The sequence below is a fragment of the Curcuma longa genome, unplaced genomic scaffold, assembly GCF_044706935.1.
Source record: "Curcuma longa cultivar G26 ecotype Majalengka, Jawa Barat unplaced genomic scaffold, ITB_CL_G26_1.1 contig_25569, whole genome shotgun sequence".
Taxonomy (NCBI): Eukaryota; Viridiplantae; Streptophyta; class Magnoliopsida; order Zingiberales; family Zingiberaceae; genus Curcuma; species Curcuma longa.
The window spans coordinates 65,196-76,452 of NW_027432811.1; the positions used below are offsets into that span (position 1 = coordinate 65,196).

The following is an 11,257-nucleotide window of genomic DNA, read 5'->3' on the forward strand; positions in this document are numbered from 1 at the left end:
GATTTTTTTTTGGGGGATAAAATTAGATTGCATTTGAGGGTTTTTTTTTCATACCCCAAATGAAAGATTGAGAATTAATTCCCTTGAGTTCATATATTATAAAATATTTAAAATATATATTCGAAAAGATGCATAAAAAATCCACTATATATAACAAATCTAACAAGAAGCCAAACAATTTTTGTAAAAAAGCCACATCATGGAAGCTCAAAAAGTAGTACCACCCAACAAATTCCAATCTAAAAACAAGCCCCACCATATCAATTGCAATGTATATTTAAGAGGAACAAAATAAGTCATATCCATCACTTTAGGAAGAAAATCTCGATAAAGGCAACAGGTAACATGCAAGGAGTAATGAACAATAACTATGAGCACATGAACATGAACAGAAGATTGAGTAAAGAAATAAAGGAATTGAAATGATAGCAATAAAGTTGCCAAAAAAAGTTGCTTGAATTCAATAGCTTGTGCACTGAACATCTAAACAATTCATGCACCCAAGTGGGGCACTTGATCATGTGTTCAAATCATCTTTTACAAGAACCAATACAAAACCAGTCAACTTCATAAAGTTGACACTGACCATGCTTTTTCTCCATGGCTAGGTAGGTTCCTCTAATGAACGCATCATAATAAACCAAATAACAAGGTAAACAGAAGTACATTACACAAATTTCACAGCATCCAATATAATAAGTTTGGAGATTACTAACTACAAAATAAGAAACAAAAAGAAACTTCAAAATACTAGAAAGCAGTCACCTAGTATACTTTTGAGAGAATCACGAGTGAAAGTCATTGGATCCTAGTTAATTGAATTCTTTGTGGTAATAATAAGTCTGTTCAGAATAAATGAATATCTGGATTTCAGCATCACTGTCTGCTACTTTCTTTACTTTCTCTTGATAATTCAATCGACCAAAAAGAATAATGTTTTGCTGATGTTGATAACTACTACCAATTTTTTCCTTCTAACATTCTAGAGAAAATTTGTTTACCATCTGATCAAACTGCATCTGTTCAAGCCATGCACCAAGTACTGCAGCTTGATCAATCCCCCCATCCATCTGGTCATTTGAATGAGAATTCTCACCATCATATACAGGCGCGCGAGGAGGCCCAGGAGAGACCATGGCAGCAGAAACCACTTTCTCAGGAGGTGATTCCCTCACGAGTGAATGGACCCATGATACATCAAGTTCATCCCCATCTCCTCCTAGCTTAAATGAAGATGATCGTTTGAGATGTCCTAGCTCTTCACCATTTAATCCCCAATCAGGAACACGGGAAGGAGATGCCCAATTGGGCAGTGATGAATTAACAGGAGAGCCAATCACCGGAGATGAGATGGGACCAAGATCATGTGAGCTCAGGCTCCGTTGAGTCTGTTGCTGCCTCTCTCTCTGTGAAAGAACAGACAGGCGAGAACTTAATGGAGAAATAGGCTCCATGCTTCGAGGTGACATAACACCAGGAGAAGAGATATTACGGGAGGCCTGTAATAGAGATGAGTGAGCAGGAAGTTGCTGAGAATCCATTGCCTTGGGTGAATATACATTAGTGTTAATGGGTGAAAGCAAGCTCTGCTGTTGCTGCAGATTGTGAAACTGACTGAGCATGGCATTCTTGTTCGATGGAGAAAATATGCCCCCATGATCAGCATTACACCTAGGCGACAAGGTCATTTCTGCAGAAAAAATATCATCAAGATTTGCAGGATTCAGGGGCTTGGTTCTGACCGGAGAATTCCCAGCCATCGCCATAGAGTTAAGTCGAGAATAGTGCATGTCATTCAAAGATTGTTGGGAACTAAACTCAGACAAAAGTGTGAGGTCATCCACCAGCATGTCTCGTGCATTGAGAGAGGACCGTAATCTGCTTGATTGAAGATTACTTGCAGGAAGATTTAATGTGGGTATGTTCGGCTGTGGCCAACCCAATGACTGTCCAGAACCATTCACCGAAGGCGAAACTGGTGGTGTGAAGGAAGCCATAACAGCAGAAGGTGACCTAGGGATGAAACCCATCGCAACTGCCATCTCCATTGCAGCAGATGAGGCTGCTCGAGGGGAGGGATCCATGGATCCAGTGGACATATGGAGTGGGCGGAGCTCCTCATTTGTGTGTGCAAAGAAACATACTTGGCGAGAGCAGTTGGTTCCATCTTTACATAGTCTTGTGCGATACTGCGCAGGGTGAAGCCAGGACTCAAACACCCCATGAGCATACTCGCACAAGTCCCCCCTCCTGCAAGAGCCCTTCCGGAAGTCAGGGCAAGGGACACAGCTATAGTGATACTTTCTTGGATCACGACGCCTAGCATTCTCACCAGGATGAACAAACGGACACTCAGTCCAGTCATGGGAATATGCACGAGAGCAAGGGCGGATCTTGAACGAGAACATGCGGAACTCATCTGTTGCATAGATGTTGTTCTTGATATCTGGAAGCGTAGGATCTACTGGATACTCTTTTTTAGGCGGCACAGTCAGTGGTGGGAGGTCAGGGTACTTGGCTGGAGGCGAGGAGGCCAAATCACTCTCAACAGCAGACAGAGAATTTGATGAGGTAGTCGTCACGATGGGAAGATTTTTGTTGTTCCCACCATAACTCGAAATCGTACACTTACCCAGGAGTTGCTCGAGGGAATTCCTTGCAAAAGGCGACTTGGGGGGTACTACAATAATGTCAGCTGGGCGGTTTCCATTGGCGTCAACCACCGTGGGATCAGCACCAGCAGCAAGAAGAGCCTTCACAACATCAACTGCAGCCAAGGAGCCACCAGACGCAGCACAGTGAAGCGCGGTGGTGGCGTTGTGTCCAGAAACACGGTTGACGTCGATAGAAGCCTGAGAGAGGATGAGCTTGAGGACCTCGAGACTCCCGTACGTAGAAGCCACCATCAATGGGGTTCGTTGGTCCAGCATCATGCGATTGGAATCATTGCTTCGGACGTACCAAAGGCCGACCTCGTCAACGGCTGATGGATTGCGTTCGAGGGATCGGGTGAAGCCGTCCACGTCATTGTCGGATGCGAACTCGAGGAGACTAGAAAACGACTCGTCGACCTTCACGGTGAGGGTATGCATTTCGATTATCTGAGAGAAATATTTCCTTCCTTCAAGAGGTGACTTTGCCGGCGTGGACGAAAGCTTTATGCCTTGCAGGAATCCGCTCTTATTGCGGGTGACTGGAAGTAGGCCTGGTAAGGAAGGATAAAAAATCGCATTTTTACAAGTTCAGAAAGATTAATGGGGAAGAAATCGAAGACCACCAAAGATTTGGTCAAGGATTTCCAGCGGACGACACGAGAAAAAATTAAACTTTTGGTCGATACGGATAGAAGAAAAAAAATCATGGTTCCTTAAATCTACAGATTTTCTCCTTTTAGCACCAAAGCGTTAAAAAGAAGAAAAAATACATGAAGATACACGCAAAAAAACCTAATCTGTTATAAACCCTAGCGACGGGAATGTCTTCAGGTGGCAAAAAAATTCCTGCATCGAGCATCGAAAATAAAAGAAACGGGAACAAACAGGCGTTTACCAGACCATTCCGTTGAAATAATCCGCAAAAACAGATCAAAACGCTTACTTTTACTCAAATCATTGACAAAATACATAACCTGAAACCAACGCAGCTCACTTATTCTGTTTTGCAGGCAGCATAGAAGAGATCGAACAAAGCGGCTAAGCGACGAACATAAACATCGAAGCTAGAAACTAAGATCACTAACAGATTTCCCTTGAGCAGACAACAAGCGAGGAAGTCAAGAACAACTAACCAGGGATCGAGGACTTGCAATATTTCCGCAGTACTCAGAAAAGGCCTCAACAAGAGACGGCGGACGACACAGCGACCTCTTCGGTCAACCAACAACCTAGTGGGCAGACTCCGCGCCGCCGCCACAGCTCGATCGCCGACTCGCGGAAACCTCACAGATATAAAAGAGGAAGGCAATGAGCAAAGCGGGCAGTAGACCGCTCTTCCAAACGAAACGAAATGAGATGAAACACGAATGAAACGGGACCGTCGATTTCCATTTCGCGCATTTACCCCTTCTTATTACCGACCATGCAGGAGATTAATGGCACGCGAAATTTCACCCGTTGACGTCCCTGTTCTTCAAGTGTAAATAACTCTATCCGTTACTAGGTTCAGCATGTGGTGCCCAAGCATATGACCAATGATGAGGCGGGTAGAAATAAAGGTAGACGGTGGGAGTGATAAAGTGAAGCGGTGAGAATAAGAGGACGAGTAGCGGCGTAGGTGAGGCCGGTGACCGGATAAGGTCGCGTGGGGTGGAGTGGAGATTGTGCTCGATTTGAATCCGTGGTGAAGTCCGCGGCTCGGTTGGCCCGGTCGAGTGCGGTCCAGCGATTGGACCGGCCACGCTTTCAAGATCGGGAAAGGCTAGATCCGACGGTTCAAACACATTTTGACTAAATTCATTACAAATAATCGTGCATAAATTATTTTAAGGAAAAAAAAAGAATTTGTGTTTTATTAAACAACCATTGAGCCAATCAAAGGGTTTCTTGTCTTCAAAAACTTTGAATGGATAAAAGTTAGATTATAAAATAAAATAAAATCAAATATAAGAGGGGAAAAAAAGTAAGATATCCTATAATTAAAAGAAATTTTTAATTTATTTTCTTTCCATTTTGTTATTACTGGTAAAAATTCTTGCAATAGAACATAGTGTAAAAATCCTCTTATTATTATTTTCATTATAAAAAAATTACATTTTTCATCCTAAAAATACTGTTATTACAATGTTATTATAGCTAAAAAATCATACTAATTTAGTTTAAATTGCTATAAGTTGATAAAAATATATTTAATATATAATATAAAGTCAAAGCTATAATATCCACAAATTTTCCAAATAGCCGACAAATTTTTTATAGTAATATAAGTTATTTATATTAATATGATTTGCTAAATATGTAGTTAGTCGGAAAAAATATATCCACTAATTAAAGTTAATATATATGTAAATGGAGTTCTTCGTAATTAAGAAAGAGACAAAGCTAAGGTTAATTTGTATACGAGCAACTTGTCAAAACTTGTAGTTTGTGGAAGATCTATTCATATTCATGCCGCATAGGAATCTCATTCCAATAGATCTTCTACTTAACTTACAACAAGCAACCGAAAGGTATTCCCTTATCCTGTTCGCTCTTTTTTATGCGAAGAATATTAGCTTTTAGAATAAATGATCGTCCTTGTGATTATGAACTACACCATGAACTATATCGTGTGTATATAACTTTTCAAAAGTTAATGATATTCTTATGCCAAAAGTTAATGATATAACTTTCCAACCGACATAATTATTATTTCAATGTCAGCTATAAATTAACGAAACGAACTCTATAAATTATAGATTCATAATTTGATTCCGATTAAGGCGAAAATAAAGACACATTAAGTGGTAGTTTAATCACAAGATTACATCGATGCACCAGCCGCCAAATGGAAGCCCAATGGATCCTAAGTACAAGGCCCAGCCCGGCCCATTTAACTCGTGGCACGTCTTCACTTGTGGCAGATCTTGGCCGTCGGCATCGTCACGCACACCGGGCCGTACTTTTTCTTCGCCTCCGGCGTTCCCTTCTTCGGTTCGTCCAGCGCCATAGCGATTCCCTGCCCGACGGCGCACGCCGCGGCGGCAGCGGCGGCGAACATCACAGCCCTGCGCCCTCCGGCGTTCTCGTCGTCGCGGTCGTCGGGCTTGAAACTAGCTGCGTGATCGTGAGCTGTTGGTGCGGCTGCCTTGGCGACGACGAGGCTCCGGCGTCCGGAGTTGAGGGACGGGCGGGCGGCGAGGGTGGCGGCGCCGCCGAGGATGGAAGCCATCATGGTGAGCGATGCCATTGGATTGGATTCAACGCGCAGTGAGGGCGGTGCTGGAGCGCGTTAGCTAATAACTAGTGGTGGGCGAGGGAGGAGATGGGGCACGTGAGGCGCCGATTTGCCAATCTTATCACAGAGGATAATACGTCCAATAGCTTGCTTACACGTCGGACGGGTGGATAACAGGAGGGACGAGAGGTGGACTGGATAAAATTTATTAGAAATAAATTAAAATATTAATACTAATTACGGACGTAATTTAGGAAAGAAATTGAGGGTGTTTTTGGTATTTAAGATCGACGAGATCATTTCAAATGGGCATCTGTTCGCGGACCACGAGGCACCCCGGTAGATCGTCTCCGGCGATGTGCGCTGCAGTTGGCAAATCGATTCCTTTTCTCGAGATCGATGAAGAAGGAGGAGATGTAGCGGCGTGGTCTGGGTCGAAGAAAGAGGAGGTGGAAGCGCGGCGAGGCACGGAAGGGGCAGGCAGCCGGGCACGCCGATGGCCCTCCCCCTGCTGCGGCGGCCGAGAGGGCAGAAACCAGGCCTCCGACAAAATCCTTGGGATCTACTGGATCAGGAGGCGAGCAATAGGACGCCGGTGGAGTCGGTGGTGGGGTTGTCCTGCTCATGGCGGACCCAGGCGGAGATCCTTGGCGCCCAGCGTGACTTTTTTGAGGATGGATCGGGGGTTGGTGCTGCGGAAATTGGGGGCAGAAGTGGCGCCTACGGATGCTGTGATAAGATCCGTCAAAGAGGGGTTCGTCCAGATACGTGAAACGACTGATTAATGGTTCCATAGACCGCCCTTTCTGCTGCTTCTCTTTTTGTGATCATTGTTGGGTGTTGACTAGGGGAGGAAGAAGATCGATGGGAGAGCGGACCATCGGGGATCCCTTGGAGATGGGTTCCATGAGCTCGAAAAGAAGATGCAGGGGCTCAAGCTGAGGAGAAGCCAGAGCAGAGGAATCTCCAGGAAGCTTTCCCCAAAATGTTGATAAGGTACTTCTACCGCCATTCGTCCGTGCTCCGGCCCCAACTGGTGCAGATCAAGGAAGATGAAACGATCATGGAGGACGTAAAAGAGGCGTCTTTTCCCAATTTGCCCTAATTAGGGAAGAAGGGTCTAGATGTTGAAGAGGAAAAGGTTGATACTGGAAATCGTTGCTCTTTTCAAGTAATAATCTTCATCTATTTTCTGAATTTATCAAGAACTTACGCTTTTCCTTGAAAAACTTTGCTATTTTTGGTTTAAGAAATGAAGAACTGCTGAAGCCATATATATTTACATTAGCATTTTACAATATGATCAAAAAAAAACACGATTTCTAATATGAAAACAGATATTGCATTCTAAATATTAATTTTAAAGATCTAGAAATGAAAAATCTCCGCTGTCCAACTGGTTCTCCCACAGCGGCAGATCAGCGAGCCCGATCCAATCCTCAACGAGCTCGCCGACCAAGAATGGCTCTTCATCGAGCCCGAATTCCACTTCCGGCATGGCTATGCTTGCAATCCACTCCACCGCCGCCGCCGCCGCCACAGCAGCGGCAACAGCGGAAGCACTTTCTTCCGCCGAGCAGGAAGCTTCGAGGACAGAGGACGATGGAACGGGGGACCCCCAGCGCCTGCGCCGTTGTCGCTGAAGAGGAAGATGAAATGGAGCCGGCGACAGCGGCTTCGTCATTGGAGTAGCGCTGCTCGCGTTGCAGAAGGGACTTTTCTTTCTCAATCCGCCTCGCAGCCGCACGGTAAGCCTCGGCCGCCTTATCGGCGGTCGGAAAGGTGCCCAGCCAGAGACGAAGGCCACGGATAGGATCTCTGATCTCCGCCGCCCATTTTCCATACCGCCGCTGCCGTATACCTTTCTGCTTCCCGGAGGTGAGGATCTTCATCGGCTTTGAGAGATTTGTGGGCCTGTGAGTTGCGGCTGCAGGGACTACGGGGATCACGAAAGCAACTCGTTTTCTCTTCTTCAAACCGCCACCATGGTTATCATCCTCTTCTTCGCTGGAAGAATCGGTGGCATCAGGGTCAGCGAACAAGACTCGAACTTGCCTGATCCATTTACCGATCTTGTCCGAACTGCTCAACATTTTCAACGAATCAGAATCCAATGAAGCAGACCCCTCCGATTCTTCCACTGGATTCAAACTGGAGGAATCTAAACTCTCCAATTTCTTCATTTTCCTCCTCGTTCTCATTCTGGCTACAAGCAAAGCACCAAAATCACTTCCAAGTTGAGATTTTCAACACTGCAAACTTGAACTGAGACCAACGTTCTCGCTTCAAGTGAGGGCGGAAGGGAAACACCGAAATATATGAAGAAATCCGAAATACTTCACTCCGAAACCAAATCCAGCCCTGCAAGATCAAACAATTCGTCAAACAAACTCAGGCCCATCAACAACCAGATCGAACACAAGAGATCACTATTTTCACTTCAAAATATCCCTACCAACGTTGTCTGAAGCACATGGATCCCAGAAAAGCAAGCTTCTTTTTCATACAGATTGCGGAAGAATAGCAAGAACGGGTAGCGAACCCTTGTTCTTCCTTCGGAAAGCAGAATCGCAAGACGATGTCAAAATCCGACATAAATTACCAGGTCCCGGCTCTTGCTTCTACTTCTCTGCTTCCTTCGACGATCGAGAGCAGCAAAGCGACGACAAGAACACGATTGTGCAGCTTTTGCAGCGGAAGACCGATCAATTCCTTCACCCTCCGAGCACTGGTAAAAGACTCACAATTTCTCTACCTTTTTCCACTCGGCGCTTCCGGTTTTATAGCTCCTCCTTTGGCGGCGGCGCGGAAGCGGTCGAATGCCGTAGTGGTAAAATTGGGATTTAAATCTCCCACTCGATATCCCTTCCCCAAGAAAACACCAACCTACGTTTGGAGACGGATCCGCGTGGGACCGACTTTGATGAGCCATTCAGATTAGGCTTTTTCTTACCGTGAGGTCGTGGAAGCCTTCATTGGAAGTAAATGATCCACGACGGAGAGAAGCGGTTTTCATTCCGGTTTATAAATTTGATATATTTATATAAAGGTTTAAATAATACTAATAAATAATAATAATTGATTTAATTATAGAGAAAGTTTGGGTGCCACGGAAGCTGAGCAGGTGGCGTGGGTACGAAGGAAACGTGGAAGTAGTTTCTCGACAAAGGCGGCGTAGTGGTGGCAAAGTCGCGATGAGAAAACGCGCGCAGTCACTCCCGCCAGAATGTGTTCCCGCGCAATTCAAAAGTGGACGTCGAAGAGGCAGTTGATACCATTTTAAGCCCATGGGCCAAGCCCATATGTAACATTTTAAGAATAATACCTGAAACAAATTAAAATGTAAATATAAAAAATAGATAGTTTATCACAATTTTAATTGAATTTTGAAATGAAAATGCTTTTAAAAGTATTTCATCAAAAATCATAAAATCAATACTTTGTATTGAAGATTTATGGATTAGAACTAAGTATGCGTCATGAAATAACATTAATGGGAGGCATCACACTATTCTCTAAATATTGGAGAGAGATCCAGTGTTCAAATCAACGCAATACAGTGTTGATGGAAATCTTCTTCATTTCAAGGCTGGAGAAAGTCAACAAGCTTGAAGAGTGACTGACTTCTTTCTTGATTCGATCTGGCATTCAAACTGCAAAATGCAATCAATAATTAATATTAAATAATAATAATAATAATAATAATAATAATAATAACAATGTTACAGTGAAATTTAGATGTTCATCATTGAATACTCTTCACTGTTAATTCCTGAGTCTCAAGAATAAATTTCTGTCCAACGTTAATGCATTTATAGTTAGTTAGTTAGTTAGATAGTGTCGGTCTTATCCCGACGACGTAGAGACAGCCGCGCACTCACAAGCCAACTCGATCACCCACAAGAAGAGCATACGACGATTGAGAGAGAGAGAGAGAGACCGCCAAGTCTAATTTGCCACTTCAATCGCCGGCGTTTCTGATCGCAAGATCTGCGTCGATTTCCGAGGAGAGATCTCCGGGGTTACTGTTCTCGATTCACTTCTTGTGGCATGCCTCTGTTCTTCTCTCGCATCACCGTCTTCGTGCCGGAGCTGCTTGTTGTCTGGGTTTTATGAGAATGCTACTCAAAAGAGGCGCCAACGCAGCTCTGCTCACTTGCCGGCAGCGGCAAGCTCGCTCCGGTCGCGCTTTCGTCACGGATGCGGCTGTGTCGACTCTGCCGCCGCACGGCTGTCGCCATCGTCATTTGGACACGCGCTGGAGTTCCTGCCGACAGGGAGGCTGCCGCGTTGGTGGCAATGGTGATGCGACGGGGGAGAGGGTGGTGGTGGTCCTGGGAGCTACCGGCACCGGCAAGTCCAAGCTTGCAGTTGGGCTCGCCACTGAGTTCGCCGGTGAGGTGGTGAACTCCGATAAGATTCAGGTGTATCGGGGTCTCGACGTCACCACCAATAAGATGCCCATGGCGGAGCGTCGTGGCGTGATGCATCATTTGCTGGGGGAGCTCGACCCGGAGGCGGGCGATCTCCCTCCCGCGGCGTTCCGGGAGATGGCGGCGCGCGCCATTGCGGGGATTGCTGTCCGTGGACAGCTGCCGGTGATGGCTGGTGGGTCGAACTCCTTCATACACGCGGCTATCGCCAGGAGCTTCGACCAGCGCCGGAGCCCGTTCGAGGACTGCCAGGGAAGAATCGAGGCTGCGCTGCGGTACCGCTGCTGCTTCCTGTGGGTGGACGTCGACAGGGCCGCGTTGGCAGAGAAGCTCGACCTGCGGGTGGAGGAGATGTTGGCTGCAGGAATGGTAGAGGAGCTGGAGCGGTACTTCGAGGAGGAGTCCGCGTCGACAGCAGGGGAGCGGAGGCACCCAGGGCTGGGCAAGGCCATCGGCGTGGCCGAGTTCCGGGAGTACTTCCGGGGAGGGACGGCGTACGCCGGCTACGTACGAGGCAGCTGTGTCGGCCATCAAGGCCAACACGCGGCGGCTGGCGGAGGAGCAGGTGCGGAAGATCGATCGTCTGAGGGAGATGGGGTGGCCGCTGCGGCGGCTGGACGCCACCGCATCCGTGGCGGGTCCGGCGTCGGAGGCGGAAACGGCTTGGGAGAAGGACGTGGCGCGGCCCGCGGCCGCAGCAGTGGAGCAATTTCTAACAGAAAAGGTGGATGTCCGCCGCCGCCGCCGCCATCACCACCGGAAAATTTCATATATTTAACACCTCCACTCTGTTTATTTTCAGAGTGGGAAAAAAAAACACAATGAATCAATAAAACAACACTTTTTTTTTTGGCTGAAATTTTTATTTTTACAGCTTTGAAATACAATTAAAGAGTGTATAGATTAAGAATTTCGATTTCGATTTTAATATCATCAGACATTTATTAGTCTCA

General features: G+C 46.1%; 4 protein-coding genes and 1 pseudogene across 4 annotated transcripts; 2 read left to right on the forward strand and 3 right to left on the reverse strand.

Moving 5' to 3' along the window:
* Positions 1 to 484: 484 nt before the first annotated feature.
* LOC141818658 (zinc finger CCCH domain-containing protein 24-like) lies at positions 485 to 3,909 on the reverse strand. The gene is made up of 2 exons (XM_074706110.1): positions 3,788 to 3,909; positions 485 to 3,205 (listed from the first exon to the last, which is right to left on the reverse strand). Exon 2 carries the CDS (start codon positions 3,090 to 3,092, stop codon positions 975 to 977), a length of 2,118 nt encoding a protein of 705 aa, XP_074562211.1. The 5' UTR covers positions 3,093 to 3,205; positions 3,788 to 3,909; the 3' UTR covers positions 485 to 974.
* A 1,502-nt stretch (positions 3,910 to 5,411) lies between these two features.
* On the reverse strand, positions 5,412 to 5,918 carry LOC141818655 (photosystem II 5 kDa protein, chloroplastic). The gene has a single exon (XM_074706108.1). The coding sequence runs from the start codon at positions 5,881 to 5,883 to the stop codon at positions 5,545 to 5,547; it is 339 nt and encodes a 112-aa protein (XP_074562209.1). The 5' UTR covers positions 5,884 to 5,918; the 3' UTR covers positions 5,412 to 5,544.
* A 259-nt stretch (positions 5,919 to 6,177) lies between these two features.
* LOC141818657 (uncharacterized) lies at positions 6,178 to 7,138 on the forward strand. Its single transcript, XM_074706109.1, has 2 exons — positions 6,178 to 6,625; positions 6,720 to 7,138. Exons 1-2 carry the CDS (start codon positions 6,368 to 6,370, stop codon positions 6,861 to 6,863), a joined length of 402 nt encoding a protein of 133 aa, XP_074562210.1. The 5' UTR covers positions 6,178 to 6,367; the 3' UTR covers positions 6,864 to 7,138.
* LOC141818656 (uncharacterized) lies at positions 7,131 to 8,716 on the reverse strand (annotated as a pseudogene).
* A 1,273-nt stretch (positions 8,717 to 9,989) lies between these two features.
* On the forward strand, positions 9,990 to 11,082 carry LOC141818641 (adenylate isopentenyltransferase 4-like). Its single transcript, XM_074706093.1, is given in 2 exon segments — positions 9,990 to 10,789; positions 10,791 to 11,082. Coding segments are annotated over 2 exon segments (1,092 nt in total).
* The last annotated feature ends 175 nt before the right edge of the window (positions 11,083 to 11,257 follow it).